This window comes from Aquila chrysaetos, chromosome 6 (assembly GCF_900496995.4).
Source record: "Aquila chrysaetos chrysaetos chromosome 6, bAquChr1.4, whole genome shotgun sequence".
Taxonomy (NCBI): Eukaryota; Metazoa; Chordata; class Aves; order Accipitriformes; family Accipitridae; genus Aquila; species Aquila chrysaetos.
The window spans coordinates 30,775,764-30,802,238 of NC_044009.1; the positions used below are offsets into that span (position 1 = coordinate 30,775,764).

General features: G+C 35.7%; 1 protein-coding gene across 9 annotated transcripts in view; it reads right to left on the minus strand.

Annotated features, from left to right (window-relative positions):
• Nucleotides 1–1,066: 1,066 nt before the first annotated feature.
• The window catches only part of DYNC1I2 (dynein cytoplasmic 1 intermediate chain 2), a 31,106-nt gene continuing 5,697 nt past the window's right edge, over nucleotides 1,067–26,475 (minus strand). For 5 of the 9 annotated variants that reach the window (XM_030018847.2, XM_030018845.2, XM_030018844.2 and 2 more), the window contains exons 4-17: nucleotides 24,364–24,508; nucleotides 19,688–19,747; nucleotides 18,339–18,454; nucleotides 9,448–9,537; nucleotides 9,018–9,180; nucleotides 8,826–8,925; nucleotides 8,198–8,323; nucleotides 7,085–7,231; nucleotides 6,640–6,753; nucleotides 6,129–6,262; nucleotides 4,967–5,111; nucleotides 3,993–4,133; nucleotides 2,850–2,975; nucleotides 1,067–2,136 (exon numbers count right to left, since the gene is read on the minus strand). In XM_030018847.2, coding sequence (XP_029874707.1) covers nucleotides 2,023–2,136; nucleotides 2,850–2,975; nucleotides 3,993–4,133; nucleotides 4,967–5,111; nucleotides 6,129–6,262; nucleotides 6,640–6,753; nucleotides 7,085–7,231; nucleotides 8,198–8,323; nucleotides 8,826–8,925; nucleotides 9,018–9,180; nucleotides 9,448–9,537; nucleotides 18,339–18,454; nucleotides 19,688–19,747; nucleotides 24,364–24,508 — 1,721 coding nt within the window. In that variant the 3' untranslated portion in view covers nucleotides 1,067–2,022. The remainder of the gene's footprint in view (nucleotides 2,137–2,849; nucleotides 2,976–3,992; nucleotides 4,134–4,966; nucleotides 5,112–6,128; nucleotides 6,263–6,639; nucleotides 6,754–7,084; nucleotides 7,232–8,197; nucleotides 8,324–8,825; nucleotides 8,926–9,017; nucleotides 9,181–9,447; nucleotides 9,538–18,338; nucleotides 18,455–19,687; nucleotides 19,748–24,363; nucleotides 24,509–26,475) is intronic. The other 4 variants (XM_030018848.2, XM_041124272.1, XM_030018850.2 and 1 more) reach the window with 3 other exon arrangements.

The following is a 26,475-nucleotide window of genomic DNA, read 5'->3' on the forward strand; positions in this document are numbered from 1 at the left end:
TGCTCTCGTAATGTTGCAGGTATGGGTTTTACAATATCTTTAACCTGTACTCAACTGTTTTGTGAGGGAGGAACACAAGCAGGAATGAATACAGAATAGTTCATTGAAAATTAAAAGGTTGAAATTAAGTAAAACTAATGCCATATGACCTATATGTTTATGCCACAATCCATTGAAAGAAAGCCTTATATTTTCAGAAATCCAGTAGATAAGTCTGAAGGAAGTGTATTATTAAATGAGAAGTAATAATCTCAGTAAAAAACCCCAAAACACCAAACACCCACCCCCCTGCCAAAAAACCCAGCAAGACAACAGAACATTCTGCTTGTTAAGAATTCTTGTGCCTAAAGGGTAAAAATCATCACATGATGTGCCTGTTCTTTATATAGTTCACATGTTTCTCAACTGAACAGATAGCTGCTCTCCTCGGGTTCAGGAAAACATGCAAGGTAAATTTAAAACTGAACAGCATGACTTTGCATTAAAAAGAGGGGGAAACTTTTGACAAGCCAACACCAGTGGAAGCCAAATAAATTTCACTTTCAAACCCACTGAAAACGAGAACCTCCTGAAGGCAGAACTGCTGTTACTGCTGCCTGTGTCTCTATGAGCTGCTTGTAACAGAACTGAGACAAGGAGAAATAGAAAAAAAAAAACCCACCTTAAAACACAAACGATGAAGGAACAATAAGAATACTTCTGGACATAAAGCTGATTAAGGAATATAAACCTATTTCCTACTTCTGAGCATATAAAACAGCTCTTCTGGCAAAGCCATAAGCTTGTAGCAGATTAAGAATACCAGAAACAAACCTAGAGTCATAAGTTAAAGAAACCAATATTGATTTAGTGCCCAATTAGTACAAGTCAGAATATTTACTAAAAAACCAAACCCCCACAAACAACACCCCCCCCTCCACAAACCTGAAACCCAAACCCCGTCTCGATGGGAAACTTTATAATGTCCTAAGAAAGATGTATTAAAAAAATTTAACAAAAATTCCAACCATTCTGTTTCAAGCCATTGAGAGGTTTTGTTTCAATAAAAATGTTAAAAAGCAATGAAAACGTCTTTCTTTAATTTAATACGGAAAATCAGTAGCAAGTCTGTAGTTAACAGAATGCAAATCATCATGCTACAGAAATTAAGTGAAGATCTAGTTCCTTATCCTTTGGAAAAGAAAAATTTGACAACAGTAGCCTTTTTCCTTTTGCCTGATTGCTACAGTAGGAAGTGGAGGTCAGGGGCAGAAAACAACTCCATGATGTGTGTAGTAAAATGAAACCAGCAGCTCCCAGGAACTCTCTACTCTCAAACTATTGAAGGGACACAGATTAGGGGTCAGGGCAGCTGACAAGTGCTCATATAATATTTATTTATGAATCAGTCTCACCTTTTAATGTACCAATTCAAACAAAAGAACTCATTATTATTAAATATGTATTTCATTAATTCAGGTCCAATTATCAAGTAACTTTGTAACTACAGACAAATTTTTATTCACATGTATTACCCACTACCAGAGTCTGAGGCTTATCTATATATAAACAATGAAACTTACTTGGAACATATGCATGCATATCCATGGGTAATTTGAAGAGTTCAAATTAAAGAATGCTTCAGAAATTTACTACCTAATGAAGGTTAGTCTGTGTAATATAGAAAGTTTAGTTTAGAAACAGAGCTTTTACTTTTCAGAAATAGATACTGTTACAAAGTGGAAATTTCAGAAGCCCAATAGTAAATTTACATCAGGTTAGTGTTTCAGCAAAAGAAGTTCCTTGCAAAGTCAAAGTTAACTGTATTAAAAGTTACACAAATCCAAGAATGTGCTTGTAATTTATATATAAAAAGTTACAATGCAAGATCAGATTTTCAGTGATCTTAATACATTTCAAAGTCCATAGCTGAATCCATATATCCCCCCCTTAAGCTATTATTTGAACTGACACATGCTTACACTTTTTAAGATTTGCATCAAATCATTCACAAGTCTACCACTGCTGCCTATTTTTAATGATCTACGCCGGTATGCGGGTTGCAGCTTCCTCTTCTGCATCAGCTCTGTTAGCATTTATTTCTGCCAGCGTTCGACCAAATCGAGTCCACTCATCGCTGCGTGGAACGGAAACTTGCTGTTGACAAAGAAAATGTTATTTAAACCTACTTATAAATAAAAACTGAGCTCATTTTGAACAGCAGAGTGCTTAAGTAATGTTCAGAAGAGGTTCCAACAGAAAAGCTTACCTTTATTTAGTGTAACTTTTAAGATAGTCTGAACATCAAAAGCTCTAACTAATAAAAGAAGCAGAATTGGAGAATCTGGTATTTAAGTATGTAATGGTACTATTACAAGCTCGCATGATAGGTCTCCATCTGAGAGACTGCCTCCAAAGGGCACTACTAATGCCGTATCATCATCCTATCAATTAGTTACATACTACTGCAGTACACATACTTGCAATAGCAACAGCTTCACTGTAGGAACAAAGTCAAGACTGCTTCACTGCAACATTTTTTGTTCAGTACTTCTCAAGCTATGGTCAGAATTCATGTGCCAGTTATAAAGAAGATAAAATCTCTACAAACCAACCCATTGATTCTTTCATCTTATTTCACCAGCCTTACAATAATGTTTTTATTTTTTGATTGGCTGCCAGATAGCATGCTAAAAAGTTATGCTAGAATACCTGAAATAGACACAAAAAGGAAACATTAATTTGAAAATAAATATTAAACATTATTCCTCTAATCACAGGGGAAAAAAGTTAAAAGCAAGTTGCTAAATAAAAGTCAAAGAAACTCAAGTGTTTTGTAATGTACTTTGCACAATAAATGGTATACATACCTCTCCCACATCATATATAACTATTTGTCCCTCTGAATCACCTACAGCAATCTCTCTCCCAGAATGCGTCCATCTCACACGGTTCAGAGCAGGATTGCCCTCCACAGTAATGCTTGCAGTTGGCACCTGTATCCATTTAAAACACATTGCTAAAAATGCATGAGGATTCCATAAACTAGAGATTACAGAACACACCTAGTCCCTCAGTGTTGTATCAAAAGAAGTGCCCAACATTTCAGCTGAGGCAGAGTACGTAAATCTCAAAGACTCTCAGTGGCCTTAAGCTATCACCAGTGACATGACCAAAACAACACATCTTCTGTCCCTTGGCCAAAGTACAAACATCCTCTATCAAAAAGCACATCTGCACTCTTGTCATGAGGCAGGAGGCCTAGACATGCGTTGAGTCAGACAGCAAGGAGGAACCCTGGGATCTCAAGAAAGATATGACAGAAGGCAGGGATGAAGTCAGCTGCTTTGGCAGGGCAAATCCTGTCCAAAGGCTAGAACCGGGTAATTCCAATTTGAAGCCATAGGCTGGCATATGCTCCTACAGAACTGCTCTTTCTTCTATATGCAGTTTTAAGAAGGTGAGATTTAAGTACCGAGTATCTTTCAGGTTCTTCCTGTCACCTACATCCAACAAGTTTAAATCTCAGAAAAGATTCATACTATAATTAAGTTTATAACTCACACCAGAAAACCCAAACATTCAATTCTCTAAGTTTAGAAACAAATTAAAATTTCACTGCAATAGTAATATGGCAATAGGAACAACAGTGGTGTGTGGGTAACAGGTTTGTTCACACTGTTAAGCTATAGGCTGCCAAGGTCATACTGGGGGAGGTCTATAATCACTTTCACAACATGGATCAGTGTTACACCAACAGATGTTTTGCACTTGTGCTACAGGTAAAACAAGTTAATTACCACTGTCATTCATTATGAGAAGTCATCTGAATTACAACCTTGTAATCAAAGAATGATACTTATTACACAGAAACTACTGGAACTACAGAATATTTAAGAACAACAACAAAAAAACAGACCAAAACGCTATGGTAAACTCCTGACACTTTTTCCCCCCCTGAAGTGTACAAACACTTTTCCAGCTACATTTGACTGTTAACCTGACTGCCTCACCTCAGTATCATTGTTGAGATTCCACAGGTCAAGCCTGCCCATCCCATCCACACAGGCAAACAAGGCAGGGTGAGTTGGAGACCACATCACATCATAAACATAATCTGAGTTGTCTTCAAAGGAGTAGAGAGGTTTGTTATTCTGAAAAAAGCAAACATAATGCAATACCCAAACTCTGCACTTCAAAACTATAAAGCTAAGGGGTAAAGCAAAATACAGAACTTCAACAGCATTATCAGCAATAACTAAAAAGCAATTCACATTTTGACTTACTTTAAAAAATGCCTCTGGAAAAAGCAGCCAAAAATTAATGCTATTATTAAAGGGATGCTTTCCAAAGCATGCAGCCTTTTTGCTCGCTGCTACTATAAAACAAACCAGTAGCAAGCCAATATAGTAAGAGATTGTAAATTTAATGCATTAAGAATCTTGTAAATCAAGCCAATGATAACACAGTGACAGCACTTCAGACTATTACTGGGAGATTGTGACTCTGCTTCCTCTGCTTTGCATTCCTCAGGGCATCAAACCAACAGAGAAAGAGGTAATTCTGGCAATGGGAATGACAGATATTTCAACTGTAAGCCTCACGGAGTTTAATTGACATCAGTTTTGGTGCTGTCCTCATAGTCCTCCACAAAACTGTAGCAAAACATTTGCCCTATGCATAATATGAAGTAACTGATTTTACAACATTTGGTTACATTGTAAATCGGTGTTGATAACAAAGGGCAAAAGGATGAACAGAATGGATCAGAAGTATAGAAATGATGTACAATCAGAAAGCAAAGCTTTATGTTGTCACCTGTAGTTTTGTTCATCAGCTGTCTCCTCTTTGCAGGACTGTTGCTAGGAACCTAGAGAGCTTCACACGACTTGACTTCAGTTTACTGAAGTTTCTTAAGTAGCTTACATTATAGCACCACCTTGTGTCAAGGACTACAAAGAAAATCACTGAACTATCTATTTGTTACCTTAGTTGTCCAAAGCTTTACTGTCCAGTCAAAAGAAGAGGTGACAAAAAGATGCGAGAAGTCTACAGGTCCAACTGCTGCATGGCAGTTGATACCTGTGATTGGTCCCTGGTGTCCTTCAAACATCTCACTGATTCCAGCTTTGCTGTTTTAGAATATATAACCAGGGTTAATTTATCTGGAAACGATACATCTGCAGACAGAGATAGCACTGAAATACAATTTATATATAGCCACAAGACGATTTTGCTGCTTTGTATGGAAGTTACCCCATTGCAGAAGGCTTCATCACATCACAACAGGATCACAGAAGACCAGGCTTGAATATGGACCTTAACTTTGACAGCTGTTTTCTGCTAACCTTAAGTGCCAAAATATACCATAGGGAGAAGAGACTCATTCAGCAGGTATCAGTCCACACATTTAACTACGTTGTTCTCCAAGCAATAGCTAAAACTTCCATTCATACAAAGAATGAAATCCAGTCCTCAGAAATGAGCATAAAACTCCCAGTGACTTAAGAGAAGTTGCAGGTACCTTATGGACACAGGGTTCAGACATAAAACAGTAACAATATATCCCTAATAGCCTCCTATCAGAAACGATGAAAAAGAAGGGGAGAACAGATGGGAAGGATGTTACACAAAAGTGATACAATTTTGGGTATTTTGGAACCAAAAAGCTGTGCAGCAAGGTGATGTGTATTTGAGATGAAACCTGGACACTCAATTATATTTAAGAAAGCAATTGATAAGATACAGTCAGACAATTTCAAAATAGATTGAACAGCAGGAGAAAAGCTAGCCAATTTAAGATTTGTGCGTGATGTTACTGTACAATTATCTACAGAACCGATACAAAGTTTGGAATGTTCTGCTACAATTCAAATGAATAAAACCACAGTGACCTATGCTGCCCTCATCAACACAACTCCTAGTCACTGAAGGCAGCATAGTACCAATTCAATACTCCAACTTCTTCTGGTTTTAATGAAGCTCTTACTCAGAGAAAAAGTGCACATGAATTCATATACAGCTATTTTGAACTCCTTCAAGACAAAGGAGTAAATATGCACTATAAATAATTTTAGCAGTGTAAAGCATGCAGGGACTCATCCTTTCACTATTTTTATTTCTTCTGAATAATTAAAGTTTGTATTCACCTGCCATGACGGCATGCAGTGTACACTGAGCCTTCTTCACTGCCAACAACAAAGTTGTTGACATCTCCGATAGGGAAGGACATGCAGGTAACAGCCACCGCCTTGGACTGTTTGTGAACCAGCTCCATGCTATCCTGTGGTGAAAATATCAGCAACTTACTTTAAAAAACAAACAAACAAACAAACAAAAAAACTGAAATATTAACATCTACAAAGTCATTTAGATTTCTCAATAGAAGGTTGAGGGGTTTTTTTTGTATTTTACTTGTACAAAATTGGGCAAGAATAAGAAAGTTATTTCTTGTTAAAATTGTGTTCACCGCTAACACAAGTGCAAAAATATACAAAAGGATCAACAGACAATATTTGATTCCACAGGTGGGGAAGTATTTTATTAAATACTTATCAAGCTGCCTTAAGTATAATTCTGTGTGTTGGGAAAATGTTTATTAATACTTTTTAGATTCATTAAGTTTTTACAAAATACTATATATATCCAAAGATATCTTACCTGTGGTTGGGAAAGCATGTCCAGACTCCAAGAACATATTTTCCCATCAGTTGAGATACTAATCAAGTTATGAGCATTCTGGGTCCCAACAACATTTACACAGTACACTGGGTGCTAAGAAATGTAAAATACTATCAGAAAAAGGAATTTCCAAGTAACAACCAATTCTGGTATAATTAATATATAGTAAAATATACAACTTCACCATTTAAGAAAGCATAAAAGATTGATCACAGTACAGTACAAAGAATACTTCTCTATAAAACTGTTACTTGTTTTTCCTGACACTTGGATTTTTATGAATAGCCTGGTTCTTCAGTGATAGCATTGGCAAAATATGGACATAAACATTTAAGCGTTATCAATCAAGTGCACTGGACAGAGTTTCCTAGAGGTTAAATACTTCTCAACAGGGAACAGTCCTTGAAGACATTTCACCACCTACCGTGTGAGCAGCAGCTGAAAGTGGAGTTCTCTGCACTGGGGTTCTCTTATTGCTGCGATTATCCCATAGCACTATTTGGCCTGAGTATGTGCCACCAACCACCAGATTGGGATGAAATTTTGCAAATGTAGCTGACATCACTGCTGACTGAAAGGAAAAAAAACAAACAACAAAATACACAAAAAACCCTATCATTCAACGACGCTATGTCTAAAGCTAAAGAAAATGGGACCAGATATCAGAGTAAGTTCTTTGCCTAGATTTATTCAGTACGCTATTTCACTGTCCAATTACTTATGGATTCACAAACCCTTTGTGAACCCCCAACTGTCTTTTAGTTTTAATTTGTATTCATAAAATGAAGTCTTCCTCCTCTTTTCTTTCATAGGTATACATTTGTATTCCTCCTACCATAGTCTGTTAGCAAGGAAAGGCCCAGTAATGCACAAGATGTTAATAATGTTTTGCCACATTCTGTAGTCATTTTCTTAGAGAATGTACAAATCCATTTTGATATAATAAAGTTACTTTTGCAACCTGGGCTTTGACAGTAATCTGACAACACGAGATTAAATTTTGATTCAGCTATGTAATTTTTCAGAAGTACGGCATTTTGAAAATAAAGTGGCTATCCCAGGCTTGGCATAATGGAAGAGATCTGTATGGTTTTATCTTTCAGAAAACTACTAGAAAACTTCCATCTGCCTTTTTCTTGACGCATATGTTTCTAGTTTTCATCCTTGCTCCATCTCCTCAGGCCATCTTCGTTTTATTCAGTAAACTAAGCTCTAGTAGTATACAATCCCACTCAATCCCCTTACATACAAACCTCCTTTGTGGTTCAACCATTACACAAGAAGGTTTTCTGGTTTTTAAATAAGTTAAAATAACAAAATGAGTTCTCAAACGAGACTGAATTCTGAATGATGTCAGAAATTCTGAAACAGAATAATATTTCTAAACCGAAATCTCTAGCTATCGACATCTGTTTGCAAATACATGTGGTTAAAGTGAATGCCAGCCCAATGAAATCATTATGTTGATAAGCATAAGAAAGGTACTTGTCCAAGTTCATCAACATAATATCTTTAGCTTCCCGACACAGAATCGTACCTGGCAGTGAAAGACATACTCTGGGGTAGTTTTCTTGTACTTCATATTCCATACAAGGGCCACCCCATCAGGCTCATGAGGTGCATCCTCATTGTTGTTGTAAGAGGCTACAAGCAATTCTGGATACTGTACCAATAAGTGAAAAAGACTCAAAGTAAGCACGATGACTAGTTAATGGTCCAGATAATCCTAGAATCCTTGTTCTCTTTTGCCAAAATAGCATTTAAAACAACACCGAAAAACAAAAGCCACCTTACATTATGTGTGAAAAACTGTCAGTTAAAACTGTAATTGTTTCAAATTTAGCTCATAAAACAGCATTAACATACACATTAGAGTCTAGTTCTGTCTTTCATCATAACTTGCTTGTGAACATAAAACCCAGTGCTTTTAAGTGAGCTTTTTTTAGTTTAGAAACAAATATGCCAAAGACTTTCTGCATAATACAAACCTTTTGCTACTTTTCACAACAGATTAACAGCTCTGTTTACTTTTTGCAAACAATGGAACATGTAAGGAATACATTTAGAAATACAGCCTGTATCAACTGTACTTATAGAAGGGTCAAGCGCATAATACTAGAAGAATTTACAACGATAACTGCTTAAGGCAAGCATTATTTTTTTACCTGAGATGACCAGTCCAAACAACTGACAACACGATGCTTTGACCAACGTTCATCAAAAAACTGCCTATTTAAGGACAGTTTTGCTCCTGCTTGAATCTCTCTATAAAGGCAATTAGCAGATATTAATCTTGGATCATTTTTTCAATTACAAATATTGCACATTCACAGTAAAGTATTCAACATTGACATTACCCTTCTTTGTCTTCTAAGTCTCTTCCACTGTAGTCAAAGAAAATGTTGATTTGCTCAGAAAGGGCTCTTTCGACAATCCTTGTGGAGTGGTCAAAGAAACTTAAAAATTCTTCAGAATGCAAAATTTGTTGTTTTTCCTCTTCCGTAAGTTCATGAGGGGCAGCTGGAAAAGAATTATACATACATTCTCTGGACTGCATACTTTCACCAATTCTTTCCAAGAAAGAAAGACAGAGTATTTATCATGATGTTGGAAAATTTGTTTCCTAACATCCCTAGATTTTAAATACATTTTTACATTTTATATTTTGCTAGCTGATTGTTAAAATTTAATTCAAATTAATTTCAACTTAATGGAAAGAAAATAAGTTAAATATTTATTGATGTCTTTCTTTACAGCACACTCAGAATGTCTTGAGGTGACCTGTACCTTCTTCCTCCTCTTCTTTTTTTAATGTTTTTTCTTCCTCAGGTTCAGCTAATGGTTTTGGTGCAACCACATCATCTTCATCTTCCTCATCTAAGGAGAAACATTGTGGTGAGACTGTCAATGTTTTTAAAGAGCAACAGTAACATTCCATATGAATCTCAAATAAGCTGATGTAAAATGGTATCATTTAGCTTAAAATGGTTAAATTTGTAAAATGTAGTCCCCAGGATAACATTATCTCAAACCAAAAGATCACTGGAACACTGTCTACACCTGGATTTTAGTGGCACTAAATTATGTAGTTGTATAACCTGAAATAAGACACATAAGAAATTGTAAAGAATCCAAAGTGGAAATCTCTCTTACAAGCATTTATGATTCCGCACAAAACCATGTGGTGGATGTATGTACTGTGTAACATACTGACACATTAATGCTGCAGAATAAAGAAAAATCAAATGTCTAAAATAGTCTACAGAGCAGCTGCTTACTTGTGATCTGAAACCATCACAGTCTAATGGGTCTTCACATGGCATGAAGATGGCTTACATTAGCTTTCAGGTTGCTATTCCAAGAGGCAAATTTTGCTAAAGATAATAGCAGGGAGATTACATTTTTTCTGTCATTCTAAATGCAAGTCTCATTATCTGTATCATGTTTGGCAATGAGAACTTTACAGCAAAATGTGTTTTCCCTAATTGCAATGAATAACATAAAATGTTAATGCTGGGGAATACTGACAAGGTTTACAGCACTTTCTGCATTTCTACATTTTATTCTTTGAATACTGTAAACCAGAAAATAACTTTAAATTACTTAGTGTTGTGGAATATGCATTTCCTGGCTTTTCTTCATCCACTTTCTAGAACAAGCTTCTGAAAAGACTATTTTTATTGGTTAAACAGCTATGTCATCTGTTTATAAGGGAATGGCAGCAGGAATGTGTTGCATGCCTCATCACAAGCAATGAGACAGTATTCAACAGGGACTAGGCATGTTTGTTGCAGCCATCTCCCTGACCCAACGTTCAAAGTTAGCTAACAACAACAACAAAAAAAACCAAATCAAAAAAACCCACATGCATGCACACACAAAAAAAAAAGGGGGGGGGGCGCGCGTGCAGGGGGGTGGGCGTGCAGGGGGGCGGGTGGTCAAGGGATGGGAACCAGCTGCCAAGGCATGGTCCCAGCAGCTAGGCCAGCTGACTAGATAGCAACAACCAGATGGTACTGCTAGGATTGTCTCTCTGCTATGAGGTGGCAGTGGGATGGCACAACATTTTTCTGCCTGACTGCTTCCAATCATGTCTTTCCCCAATGGCAAGCCTGTGCAATTACCAGCACTCCAGGAGGTCTACAGACAAGCCTTTACCCTGCAAACAAAATACAGCTTGTAGGCCATACCAGCTGCCAAACCACACACATAGTGATAGGTTTAAAGAGGTCTGAAAATCTTTCTAACTCCATAGTATAGGCAATAAAAATATAACTGTACCTGCAGGAAAGAAAGCTTTAAATGACACCGTATAATGCACACAATAATACAAACTCCAACTTAATCAAAATGATAATGACGTATGCCAATCCTACATTACTTGAAATTGAGCGATTTTTACGTTCTGACAAGTTTACAGAACTAGGATAAATGGCATGAATGATTTCAATATATGCTCATACTTTTGAACCAAATGGTGAAGGTTAAAATCTTTCCTTTCAAGGGCCTCAATCAGCCACAAAGGAAAACAGTAATCACTGTCTTTTCAGCCAGCCCAACCGCATTTGTCAGCCCTTTCTCCGTCAATGCAGCCAGAGCAATCAACCTGCCAAACATTCAGAATGGAAAAACAATCTGAAAATACAGGGTATAATGCACCTGCCAGTGAAAATGGCCATTTCAAGAAAAGCTAGTGATCTCAGTGACCCTGCTGAGGAGGCGGTGGTGCAAAGGGGAAAGAACGCGTAAAAGAATTCTTAGTGATCTCCACTCTCTTGCACATTGACACTTCCTTACAAAGCATGCCAATTACAGCTTTTGTGCTACTTAAAAAAAATGAAAGCTTTTTTGGGCAAAATAATCACGCAGAGAAACAGAAAGACACTGCTCGTTTTTAGATGGATTCGCATGTACAGTGGACTGAAATCTGAAAACTGTGTAACTTGTAGCAATTCTAAAGAATGGAATTCTTAATGTCAAATCACTATAGGTGTGAACACTGATTAATTAAAAAATGTAATAGGAGTTAACACACATGATTTTGAGAACCACAAATACAGGACCACATATTCACATTACAGCCACTTGGATAAAAATCCCCCTCTTGTTCACCCTGCCAATCAATCTTGCAGAGTTAAATGATGCCTTCAAATTTAGAAATTTGGTTTTGGGTCACCCTGGATACATTATTCTAGCTTTGAAAGTCCCAAATTAGAAATTTCAGCCCAACCCCCCATTAGTCATACTACACTGATTCTAAGTACCATTTTCAGTGACAGGAGTCAAATTCTTGTCAAATGCAGATGGTCAACCCCTTAGTGCTAAGTGACCTTCTAATCTACATATTTTATTTAAAAGATCATATAGTTGATTGCTCCTGCCTTTTTATGTTTGAAACATAAATGGCATATATTATACAGAGATCTAAATTCCTTCATAGTACGTTCACTGCATACAGCCAGCTGATATTACCACGTTTAAATGCAGGATACATCACTTATTTTAATATTCTCAAAATATCAGACTTGAAACTGAACATGTCATCTCACTGTGATTTATCTGTAACTACATAAATCTAAAACCTTCTCTCTAAAGAAAAGTCATATGCAAACTTTCTCATTAAGGGATCTGGACCAAAAAAACCCGACACAAAACAAAAAACCCCCACATATACAAGTTCTTGACCTCATTATCCAAAATTAGGATGCTTTCTTATCTGAACTAGGATGATTTCGCACAGAAGTTTACAATCAAAAAAGGCAGCATGAAGCTGTTGGACAACAGAAGAGATAAGAAATTTTTGTTTTAATTACTTCTCCTGTCTTTCCTTTATCTTGAATTTATTTAATAACATGCCAGGTGCTGGTATTTGCAAGGAATTGGCATAACAATAATATATTACCCAGCAAACACTGAAAGATTGGACATACTATTTCTGAAAAAGTTCCACATCTAGTAAGTCAAGAACCCACGATACAGTGGTGTACTGCATTCACGTCAGCTACATAAACTTGGAAACCTTAAAGGCACTGCCTAACTCATCCTCCTTATTCATTATTGAGTGTACCTACTGGCATTCTATGCCACTTCAACTGTCAATATACCAAATACAATTTGGCATTTAAAAAAAGGCTGCTAAGACTTAGAAAAGTTGTAGGGCCATGAAGACAGGAAAAGGGACTTTATGTCACATCAACATATTGATGAAGAGTCATTATAATATGCTAAGGGATTAACTCCATGTTATTTCTGACAGCGAACAGGGGATCTAAGGTTACAAACTGAGCAGTAAAGATTGCATAAAAATAGCAGCTACTGTAATAGCAATAAATTTCTTGTCAATGAATGCTAAAAACAGGTTTAATGAACCACTGAATTTTTACTTTGAGTTAACATCAAAATTGTGATGTATTTTGGCAAGACAGAAAGAAAAGCAGTGCTGTAAATTAGGCTGCACCTAGCAATAACACTACAGAGTGAAGTTCCAGTTGTCTGAGTAATCTGGTGCTGCAGAATAGGTTAATCAAAGTTAAATCATCTGTGAAATGGGTAGCTTTTGTTAAGCTGAATGTCTTCATATCAAGTTTTCCCATCTATATTTCACTGTACATTTAAGGCATGTACAGGATAATAGATGACTACATAAGGGTCCTTTATTTCTTTTTAAAATACCAAAATGTAAATATGGTACATTCAGTGTAACAGCATCCAAGAAGCCAATCCTATGCGCCAAATTGTTATTGCCCTGCTTAAGTCAGAATTAAAAGGACAAAAATCCTTAATATTTTCATTGTGTCTTGGAGACTTTACCAGACGATAATTCCTCAAAGAGTGGAGCTAATGCAATAATACTGTCTGCAGTTAGTCGTGACTGCACGTGCACAATATTGTACAGCAGTACTAAATAACAAGTATCCCATTAGCCCAGAAAAGCCTTAACTGTGACAACTGAGCAGAATCATATTGCCCTATATGCCCATCTTTCTTTGGATTAACTACTTCAAGGACTCATACCACATCTTTATTGGGTATACTGGTGACTAATTTCTTTCCATGCAAATTTGAACAATATGTTAGCAAATTACAAAGGAAGAGATCAAACAGTATAGTAGAGAACAGTGTAGCAAGAAGTACAGATAAGAAAAAAAATTTAGCACCAATGACTGCAGTACTCTACGTGGTGGCCAACAGGGAGCCTGCAGAACATTAAGACATATACCAGAGTTCACATCTGAATTGTATCTCTGTTGCTGAAACTGCTTCTGCTGTCTGCTAGAAAGAAATGAGTGTATGAAGGCAACACAATTTCAAATGTATTTTCAGAGAGCAGATCTGAAAATCTGCTGCCTGATAGAGCATGCTAAATAGAGGCTAAATATCAGCCCTAATAACCAGTTGACCACACAAACTAAAACACATGTCCACCAAAATTGGACAATGAAGGAAGCAGGCAGTAGTGTTAGACACAGCATCATGGGAAGCAAGAAATGGATTTAGATAGCAGAAAAGGGGATGACAGAACAAGGATGCTGGGGAATGGAACAGCCTAAACACAGGATGTTCATGTTAAGATGGTGACAAAAGTTGTTGAAGTGAAGTAATGGCATAGACCTGTAGACACTTAGGCTTGTTATGAAGTAATGGACAACACCACCTGGTACGGCACAACACTTTTATCAAGCCAAAATAAATTTATTTGGTCCTTAAACAAGATAGCCATCATTACTGTATCACAGAATGACAAAAACCCAAAACCCAGGAATAGGACATGCCAAGAGAACAACAACAAAAAAAAAGGCATATTTTCTCTGATATATTCCTCAGAACAATGAACCATTTCTTGATTTAATTTCATTTCTTTTACATAATAAATACAGCTGCTACAAAAACAGTAGGGTTAGAAGACTAAGACTATTGAAAATTCCGGAGAAAAAAAACCTCAAAAGTGTGGGGGAAAAAAAAAAAAAGTACCAAAGACAGACATGCGTCAGTATTTTCATCAAAGCAAGAAGTTTGATAACACCACGACCACCAACGTGACACCATCTCTTACTGTGTTTCTCTAGTCACTTGTATACATGGGACCTTGAGGAAAGAGCACCTCTGGGTTACACTCGTCATATGAAAAGCCTATAAAACAAGTATTGCAGATTCACCTTCTCAGTTTACTTTGGATGTGGGCATCTTCCTATAAGAACTGTGAAACATGCTTATTAATTTCAATTAATGGGGAAATTGAATATTCCATACTGTTCAGAATACAGTGAATGACTTCCTGTGGCAAAGTACTTAGCGCTCTAGAGATGATTCAATCTCTAATCACAGAATGTAACTGATTTCTAGGAGAGATCTTGATTTTATTGTTTTACAATATTATAGAAAGAATCAATCTTCCTAAGATAGGTAGTTTCTCAAATACTTCGAGGTCATAATAAATCAACATATTAGTACTGCAATAAAATAATGGAAGTTGTGAGAACTGTTAGCACACTAAATGTCTCCACCTCCTAAGGAAGCAGTCAAATTTCAAGATTAAGAGCTAGGCATTGTATAAGAGAAAGACAAGGCTACCTACTATTTTGGATACAACACTTCAAAGAGGTGGGAGTGAAGAAATGTGGAAAAGTTGTAATTCCAGTAGTGATACTTTTTGTCTTAGCATAAGGCTATAGTGCCACTAGCACTGAGGTCATATTCTAGCTCTAGCATCTATGGCTGCATGCAAACTGGTCATTCTTTCATTACAAATGGAGAGGATCACTGGCTTATAACAGCTGCAGCTGAGAAGCTTTGTATCTGCAAGATAGTGTGTGTGGGGAGTTAGTTCATATTTTAATATTGTCTAGGATGGTGCAACATGTCTGCACTATACAGAAGTGTGAACATGCAAACTTAGTCTACCTCCCTTTTCTAACTATGGAATTTTCCTGTTTTGGATTTTTCAACTACTGAATGCAGTCTTTTCTATCAACTTCTGAGATAAGTGACCTTCACATTTTAAAACCAGAACTGTTCAGGTGAAAAGTACTCATTACTTAAATTTAACTGTTTGTTACACTGAATCCAAAACAGGCATCTCCAAAAGCCAACTTTGTGTTGAGGACATGAAATCTCCCCTATGTAACTCACTTCATTTGTGTTGCCATAAATATTTCCATGACAATTAGGAACTGTTTCAGTTTAAACCTAGTTTACTCCTACTTCCTATCCATCCCACCAGACAGATTGGTTGTAGTTTGAATGTTTCCCAATTCAGCTTACAATGTAACTACATAACCATTGTGGGACACAGAAGTGGAACAAAGAGGCCTGTATTTTTAGTTTGGTGTTTTGTTGTGGGGTTTGTTTGGGTTTTCTGCCCCCAAAATCAGTGTTAGCACAATTCAACCTACAGCACAAATGGACCTAAACCTGCAGAATGACTGCACAGTGTATTTAATAAAACTGCTTCTATTTTCCTTTGTTGAAAAGCACAGCTCCAACAGCATTTTAAAATCTCAAGATACAATAATTAAGAAAGGTCCAGTCCATTTTATAAGAAAGTGTGAACACTGGATCTAACATAACTGAGATGCAACTTGTTGCTGTACAAGGGAGCTACTGAAGATTACTTGTATGTGTCAATACAGTTGCAAGCTCAACTTTCAAGTGTACTTTGAAGGATTACCTTTAGTTTACAGTATACTCACTAAAATAAATAAAAAACCCACAACAACTCAGACTGTTAGAAGAAATAAAAATCAATGAGTTACATTCTATCTAATTTTAATTTATCTAATTGCACTCTGAAAATTCAGCATATTGCTTTTGTCAATTGTTTTAAAGACTTCAAAATTTTCTTCCAATAATCAAAATATCTCACCTAGTGACTCTGTTTTTTTGGAGGCAGCATGATTTTCTCTTTTTAAACCTATGTCCTATTTCATATGTCATTGTAAATTGTGAACATAGAGCTTAATTATGAATGTATTTAGGCAGTCTTAAGACAGACCTTAAAAAGATCCTTGACACTGAAATGATGAAAGAGCACCTGTAAGTAAAAGTACACATACATAAAATAATAATGAAGGCCCTCAAGAAAACAGTATTATTTTTAAGGGGGAATGGATCAGGAGGCAACATCTGTACTGAGAGAGCTTTCTGGTAAATGCAGAAATACAGAAGACCCATCTTTCCAAATCCACTACAGTAAGCTTCAACTACAGCCTATCCACTGAGTGTGAAACTAAGATCATACAATCCCAGACAATTTCCACTGACAGCAGGCAGCAGAAGTAAAACTCTTCTAGCACATAAACTATGAATTAAGTCTTCAGATTCCATGAACCTGACAGAGGGGAGGAAACAAACCTGGGGGATTAGAGAAAGAAAAAGGTAAGCAGATTGCAGAAATGAAAGCAGGAAAACCCCTAACGCCTATCTGTGCAAGGATACAGATAAAATGAAGAATGGAAAAGAAACGCAGTTGGAGAAAAAGCATATCCTCTGTTATTCTGGCTCAGTGAATAATGAAGTTTGAAAGATTGGCTGTGTTCTGAAGACACACAGATCCCTGATACTGGATATCCAGAGATAAGAAGGGAAGAAACTTCTCAACACAAAGTATTGTTGCAATTTATTTCCTTTCTTTTCTCGCCCCCCCCCCCCCCCCCCCCCCCAACCTCATTCACAGTGTCATTTGCATGTAGTTAAACTCACCAAAGTAACTTCAAGACACATCCCAGACAAGAGCAGCATATTGATATAGTCTGGAGCAACAACAGCAACTCTGCATCACTTGTATTACATTTTACACTCCATATCATTTGTATTACACTTTCAAGTAAATTATACACTTTCTGGAAACACCAGCATAAGATTTCAGTTGAGTATTCTCTTCATCTTCTAAAAAGTGCTTTTATCTCCTTGCATAAACACCCAAAAGTTCACATACCAAAGAGCAGGAAAATGCAAAACTATGAATATAGAATTAGGTCCTAAAATTGCTAGCAAAGACACATACTCAAAGTCAGTCATATTAAATAACTAAGAGATTTTGTTGTAGAACTACATAGAAACTAGGTTAAGATTACTATTTTCATTTGCAGCTAAATTCAAGTGTTTCAACATTGAGAAGCAAGTTTATTAGCAAACTATGTTTTCTTTGGAAAAATTTCTGTTCTGAAAAGCAAAAAAGCCATGACTGAAAGAAAACATATGTTCAGTTGCTGACAATAGAAAATGCATATGTTAAAGAAATTAGTTCCTTCTTTTAAAACTCAATGTATAAGCTCCAGGCATAAAAATTCAAATTCTTGAAAAGTGGGGAAGCATAATTGCTAATTTCATTATAAGCCTTCAAGTAACTTGTGTGGATTCTTAAATGTCATAAATGCAAGATTTTATTTATCAGTTGTCAGCTAATTAAGCAATTCGGTGTCTAATCTGAACATTTACTAGGAGTGAGAAAATACCATGTATTAGTAATAAGAGTAATGTTAAACAAGATGCAGAATGACAGTAACAGTCTTAAGCAAGAACTATATGAATTTAATAATAGAATTTATTATCAATTATCTCATATCAGCCTTCATTACCTTATTAAGTTTCAAGATCACAAGTGCTGGTTCCAATTCATTCAGTCATCATTGTTACAATAAAAGAAAAATAACTTAGGTAGTAATAAGTTAACCATTCACCTTCCTTTGGCTGAGTCATAACAGGTGTTTGTGTCTCCTTCGTATATGTAACAATTTCTCGAGGAGGAAAGTCAACTTGTGTTATTTTGGCCATTCCAAGTTTAACAGGTCCACGTCTAAATAAAATTAATACAGAAATCAGAAAAAACATTTATGAATTACTTCATATTTTGCCTAGAATAATACCCAAGTCATCACGTCACAGCACTGCTTAGTCAAACTTAAATCCAGCGGAAACTTAACTCTGAAGAAGTCACATGATTATAACTTAATATTTTATTATCATTACCATTTAAAATCAGCAGCTATTCATACATCTGTGACAAAAAGAAAGATGTGCAAATATATATATAAATATCTGGATTATAGGACAAAGTTTTGCTCTTTGTGGTTGACTAGGGTACTGCTACATATATGACACATCCCTATTTTCAGTGCAACAGATTTGCTCACAAGTCATGTTTGTACAGCAATGGTTCTAGGACTTTAAAGCTTAAAAAGCAGCTTAGTTATTATGAAAGAAAAAGCATTTCCTAGCCCTTTTAACTTGGCTGCCCGTTTTTGTGTACCTCTAAGGTACTATTCAGAATGCAGAACTGCAAGTCTAATCTGAAACTCACACACTGACAAGTGATTTATACATAATACATTACTCCAGAATACAATACTGAAAACTTCTGAGCTTTCTGACTTTAGCTTATGGAAGATCCCATAAACGCAGATATAGCTAGTATCAAACTACAATCCATAATGTACTTCCAAAAACCACACGACATTAATTCAGTCACTGTAACTTCCTATAAAAGCTAATTTCAGTATGTATTGTAGTAATACTGCAATGATCCAACAACAATTAACCTGCATCAAATTTAGTTCCTTATTATCCACACCTCTCCTAAGATAAAAGCGAAAAAAAAAGAATAATCCCTTTTGAAAGGTTTTGGTGGGCAAAATCATAATTCTTATAGCACAATATGGGTTTTAATAAGTGCTTATAATGTTTATAAAAGCTGTAGCTAATATTTATAAGAAAAGATGGGAGTCACTCTGTTTTTAAATACAGTTATTTTAAAGAAATGACTTTTTAAAGTTTACATTTTGCCAAAGAAAGACTCAAAGAAAAACAGGAATAAGTAAGTTTTGCTACTAGAAATAAGCATCTTATGTATATTAAATAATATAAAAATTTCCCATTGCAAGCAAACTGCACTAAGTCTAGGGATATTGAATTTCTATTACTTACAGAACAGTCTCTTAACAACAACTTGAAGTCTTAAAGAAAAAATAAGCTCTTATACTTATTATCCATAAGTACATGAAAGAGGGAATATAAGAAATCTATGCAATACCCCAGATCGGAATCAGAGTGGAGCTGAAGAACTGATGGATCAGTATCCCAATGCAGCGTCCTGATACCCCAGGTTGAACAATCATGCAGCATTAGCAAAAAAGGCCAGAGATTAGTGAAGCAAATACACGCTATGAAATGCTAGAGTTACAGTAAGCTTATAGTTACTTCATTATTCACAAGAAACAAAGCAATGTAACATCAGTTAAGGGAAATTCAGCATTCAGTGCAATAATACATGCAGTAAATACAAAAGTTAAAAAGCAAACACAGAATTCAGAGCTATTAGAAAAGAAATTATTTTAAAGATTGAAAGTTAAAGATCTGCAAACAAACATAGCCTTTATGAGAGGCAAATAAAAATATTTTAAATACTGACAAGAACCATTAAAAACTCCAAATTCCTTTTAAAATCTGTTCAGATTTGTTCATGTCATATGAAGACAGATTTACTAACATAATGCAATCTTGCCCAGAGCAGTAAAGATGTGGAGGAAACTGTCATATTGGTAAAGGAAATGAGTCAACACATAAGCCTTTTGGTAGAGGGGCAAAAATGCACTTCCACTGGGATAGAGAACTGCTAGAGTTTCCAAGATGTGACATTGCAGTAATTATGGGTTAAGCACTGCCTTGGGCTTACAAGTGTCATCTGATTTGAGCCAGCTCCATTTAAGATATTTACATCTCTTAGAAATAGTGGGCTTTATATTAATAACACATTTCAAAGTCATGTAGAATAATGAACAGAATAGATCCAGTTCAAGTCACTTCTGTATCAGAAGAAATATGAAGGGGGAAATCAATTTTCCCTCTCCCTTCATCTTTAGCCTTCATCCCTTCTCCACAAATTTTCATTTAGTCTACTGCCTGCTATCAGGCATAGACAGAATTTTAAAACAAGCTTATAAGAGAGATTAATAGATGAACATGCATGTTTTTTCTGGAGTTCTTAGAGGCTATAATACTTTTTTTTTAAAAATCATGTTTTGTAACAAATAGAAAAATAAAGAATATGTAATATTTTACTATGATAAGTCAATAAAAGACAATTTTACATTTCCATCCCATACATGGTAATGTTCTTATAAACCAGCTGCAGAATCCCTAAAGGTAAAGTTGATCTCAAGAATGTACAGGCAATGCCATAAAAGCTCATAAATATGGGTGTGTCATGCATTACCTTGTTCTTGTAGAAAGTATGCATTAGAAAAATAATTAATTATAGTTTAACTAAGAATTACAAGTCCACTGTCTTCATATTTAGCAAATCATTCTACATAACTACTACTTCATCCACAGCAATAGCTTAATACCTAAATCTCTAAAACCTTTCCATATCTTTTGTGTATCAGAAAACACATCATTTTACCATAAAGTTATTTACTTTGAGTATACTCATTCTTTAGGTCTCTGCTATTTTTCTTGACCAAACAGATTTAAGCTTGGAGTTTAATTTGGTGCCTCAGACTTCAAGCTGGATATTGCTCATATGTTGTCATGCATTAAAAAAATCCCCAAAACCCACCCAAAAAAACCCAAACCAAACCACCACTGCAACTTTCATGTTGCTTCTGCAAAGGATGACTTATGTACAGATCCAAATGCTGCGTTACCACAATGCTTGTCAAGCATTTTCTCAACTTTTTCAATCCCACTTGAGAGGAACTTGGGGAAAGGGCACAAATTAAAAAAGCTCCGACTTTTGTGCCTGCTTAAGACCTAGCCCTTACTGAGGTTGCTTTCCTGCTTTCAAAGCATTCTTTTAACTTTCAACAGTTACTTCAGTAGTACCAGGGATAGTCTACCTTTTAAAATAGTTCCAGTCAACAAGCAGTACAGGATATACAGTTAAATCTTTCTCAGAGATATTCTTTTAATAAAGGCACCATTCTGAGATAAAATTCATCTATTATATGTGTACCAAAATGACGTAATACTGTTCCTTTTGCTTTCCAGATGTTTATTATGCCTTAAGTTAAATGAACTTATCTACAAGCTTCAGTGAACAGAAATTCCTATTCTTCCATGAGTGCCTGAACTTCTCTGTATCCAGGCTCATTCTGAACACTTCCTATATCTCTGAAAGGTATTTTCTGCATTTAAACTAATTCTATGAAGCATCCACCTAACCTAAAAGTAAACCAACTGTATTAATTTCCAGTCTTGAATTTATACTCTTAACTGAGGAAAAGAGAGAAAGAACACTATCAAACTGAGAGCCAAAACTCTTTACTGATGAAAATAAACCAAGACAGATGGAAGTAACAGCAGGAACGCAGTCTGAACACTGCTCTACTAATTACTAAATAAGTAAAGTTACTGGCAAGATTCAGCATCATAGAGGAGAAAAGACTAAACTAACAAAGGACATCATCTTTGTGAAGTATAGTTGCAGCATGACCAGAGAACAAATGGCCAAAGACCAAAAAAAAAACCCCAAAAAACCCTGAAATAATACACTAATATAAAAGGGTTTGTTTTAAGATTATCAAGCATAGTGGAACAACTTGGGCTTTCTAACACACCTCATATTAATATGAAAGTCACCTGTGAAATGCCAGGTATAACACTAAGGAATATATCACATAGTCCAACTTTTCCCATTAACTTTCAGGCTCAAGTGTATGTGTACATTAAGAATGCTGTACAAACTTGTACTAATAGACTAAGATATAGGCATCTGTTTACTGGGGGAGGGGAAGAATGTTATCCAGTGGTTGGAGAATAAGCAAGAGGACTCTAACAGTGATTCTATATAGCCTTCAGTTTAGCTAGAAATTCATTCATGCCATCAGGACCACAATCTTTTTATGCTTCCAAATCTGGGAAGTTGTCAAGAGACAGGTTTAGTTTTAAAGTCTGCAAATGCATGAAGCTATAGAGGCTTAGGATATGAGTTTTCTCAACGCTTCATAAGAAAATGTATACATACAACGTTATGTTACTATGTCCAAGGAACATACAATCAGAGAGCACAGTACACCTATGAGGTGGAGATGAATTCAGTACACATGGCGTTCAATTACAGATATGTGGCCTATACATACTGTTTCATATTGAATTTAAATGATGTATGACTAGAACAAATTTTTTTTTAAAGTCATCAGCAAATAATTCTTGTTTTTTCTTCTAGACAGTGAATTTATATACAAAATGACAATTTAATAATAATAATCACAGATTTCAAATAATTTAAAATTTGCTTGTTACTTAGTTAAGGAACAATTATATTAGTTCTTTATTAACATGACAGGTGAACTTCAATTGCATAGTGAATAAGCTATGCACAAGATCACACCTGGACGGTGGTTCAGAGAGAGAGAGAGAGAGAGAGAGAGAGACAGAGACAGAGAGAGAGAGAGAGAGAGAGAGAGAGAGAGAGAGAGAGACAGAGACAGAGACAGAGAGAGAGACAGAGACAGAGAGAGAGAGAGAGACAGAGACAGAGACAGAGACAGAGACAGAGACAGAGACAGAGACAGAGACAGAGACAGAGACAGAGACAGAGACAGAGAGTGTTTGGGTTCATATCTGCTGCCTGATGTATTCTCTGTTTTAACGTAATGGTTGCCAGTTAGAAATAGGCGCCTTGTAACCTTCTTTTAGGTCATTAAAATCTTGAATATTTTCAGATTAAGATTGTATATAGTCATGCATGCATAATCCACGCATACAAGACGTTACTGCAGACTTTTAAAAAGATGCTTCAAAGCAGTGTAAGTATTTACTCTTTCTCCAGAACAACTACTCATGTAAGCACAAAAGTAACTCATAACTGCTTTAGTTACTGTGCTTTAACTAAACTTCGTCTACAATGCATACTCAGTAAATTTAAAGTACATGAACTTAATTTGCTGAGAAAACACAAGTTACCAATAATAACGGGCAAATACTGCTCTTATTCACAGACTGTGCATAGTAAACAGTGAAAATACCCTTCGGAAGTAGTGTTTCCCACCTTAACACCACTTTGAATGCCTAGTTTAACAGAAATATTTATCTGACTCTCTTTAGAGCAGCATTTATCAAACTGTCATGCACAAAAAATATGGTCAAATAGATGCAGCAAGTACTGGAACTGAAAGAAATGCCTGTGGCTGTACTAACATGGTGCTATATTTTGGGCAAATGAAAGAGATTGTGAGTGGTATAGTTGTGTTACACGGATGGCTGCAAAGTGAAATAACGAGAAATACTGTTCTGAGTAGGGAAAAGAATTTAAAATCAGAAACAATGCAAAGTTTGTAGACAGTATTTTTTTATTAAACCAACTAGAATAGAGGGGGAAAAGGAAATAGCCCATCATCCAGGCACACACTCCTTTAGAAAAAGCTGGGAAGAGCCCAGAAGTTGGACTTTTCCAGTTTTCTATTATCCTGAGGCATTCATGCTTACAAAAACATTACCACAAGACATTCAGATTCATTTTACTTTAGACTTGCGAGTTTAAACAACTCCACGTTTATGCTGGCAATTTCAAATTAGGAAGTGTAGTTGCATTTCAAATTTTATAGTAAAGTACTTCTGTAAAACAGTCACTGTTCACAGACTCAGTAACACTGTAACCTCATATTATTGTATTATAATCAAGTAATTAACCTTGATTTCTTCTAGAACTTAATTATTCAGAATATGAGCATTAAGCAAAGGAATATGACAAGTAAAGCAACGTACCTAGATCCAACAGCGCCATCACCAGAGTCCTGGCTTCCAGCCTCACTTGGCGTACTCACAGATTTGGAAGACGGAGAGGTAGGAGGAGGGACTAAATAGTGAAACAGACAGGTATCCGCTGTTACTACTCGCAGAGGTTGCACAGCTTAGGATGTTTTCAAATTAATTTAACATGAAGTATTAAAAAAAAAAAGTGATGGCAAACAAAAAATACATGGATGAAAATGAACAGTAGAAAGAGAGGGGAAGAGACAATGTTAACAATTCATGCTGGACTTTCATGCAATTGTTTGGCATTTATGCATCAGGAGCATACAAAAAGACATGGAGGGGAAGACATTTAAGAGAAAATGAATTGCAAATATATTTTTAAACTGAACTTCTGACAAATGATGGCAGCAATTTTCAAAGGGTAATTTCCACTAAATCGTGTTGCTTAAACATAAAAGGAAGATAGTTGTTAAAGCTTTGACATCAGTTTTTCTTAAAAATTAGACATTGAATATATTTAACTGGTAATTTTATTTCAAAATATATAATCACTGAAGCATGGATCAAAAAAAGTGGCTTTGTCATACAGCATACTCTTATTTTTGTTCTAGTTTGAATCAAATCAACATAAATCCTGTGTATCACAACAAAGTTTCTAGTGTTGGGTTTGGGAAGATTTTTGTGGGTTTTTTTTTTCTTTTTACTTGATAAACAGTCTAGTACTGTTATATTGAAACTTTTTCTTAAAAGTCAGTTCATTTTCAGTATGTAGATGAAGATTGCAATTACCGTTTAAAAAGCAACATGTTTTTTGGAACTGATACATAATGGTGAATGATATCATGCAACCTGATACAAATACAAAGATATTTCCATATTTCTTTCAACTTCTCTTTTTAGAAATAGTGAAACTCATTATTTAACAAAACTTAGGTTTATGCTTAAGAATCGGGGGGGTGTTGAAGGTCCTTATATGCTTCATTTTTCAGCAAAATCTAAAACATTCATAGAACACATTCACTCCTTAGCAATCCTTAAAAAGAACCTTTAATCAGCTGAACACGAGTTATGTATATTAAGTATATAAATAGGTATCCACTCTGTCAGGGGTCAGGCAAGGGAGAATTCTGAATTTAGATCTGCAACATTTCTAGAGAATTCCCTGAAATTACAAGTATATTGTGAATTCTGAAGAATGCTTCCGTTCCATCCCAGAACAGACATGACTCTGGTTGACAAAAATTCTACCCTAAATTTACAAAAAAAAAAAAAAAAAAAAAAAAAAAAATCACAGTGAATACTTCAATTTATTAAAAATGCATTCCTCCTACCAGAGAGACTTTTATATAGGTCTACAGTTATAATTCATAAATTCATACATACACACTTACACTTTATACATATATCTATATAAATATGGGTGTATATGTGTATATAAGAGTATACATATATTCTTCAACTCATCATCACCATCTACTGAATAATTTACACTGAAAAAAAAGCCCATAGGCCTTTATATTCCTACATTATTTTTGTGCATTATCAGAAACGATGACATTTCAATGTCACCCTTTCCTAATTGAAGAGGTGACACTAGAAACATACCTTGTTACCATTTATAAAAGTCAGTCAGCCCTACCTAGCCATAAGCATGGCCAAAACACTCCAGTAGCTCAGTTTCGATGCTACATTGCCCTCTTGTGGGGCAAACTGTTTCCAAGGAAGTCTTCCCATTAGGGAGGTGAAACCTATTTAAAGACCAACAGTCTTACAAAAAGACCAAGCAAAATTCCACCTGCCCCAACACAGGATGAAACTATAATACCTTCTTGAAAGTTATTTTGGTTCACTAACTTATGGCTTCTTATATAACGAGTATGGTAGATATCAAAAGCATACTTACATTGTTAAAGGTCCCTTCTCCCATATGAGAGCTACCTTTCTCTGGCAGTTAACAGGACAGCAATTGCCTTAGGAATTTTTGATACAATTTTCTATGAATGAATCTTATCTCAAGCTATCCACCTACACCAACAATGCAAGCTCTAGCTACCTGCACACCAAGCTGCAAGTTAGCTTCAGTTCAGGCATACGATCACTGTACTATCGTATTTTGCTAGT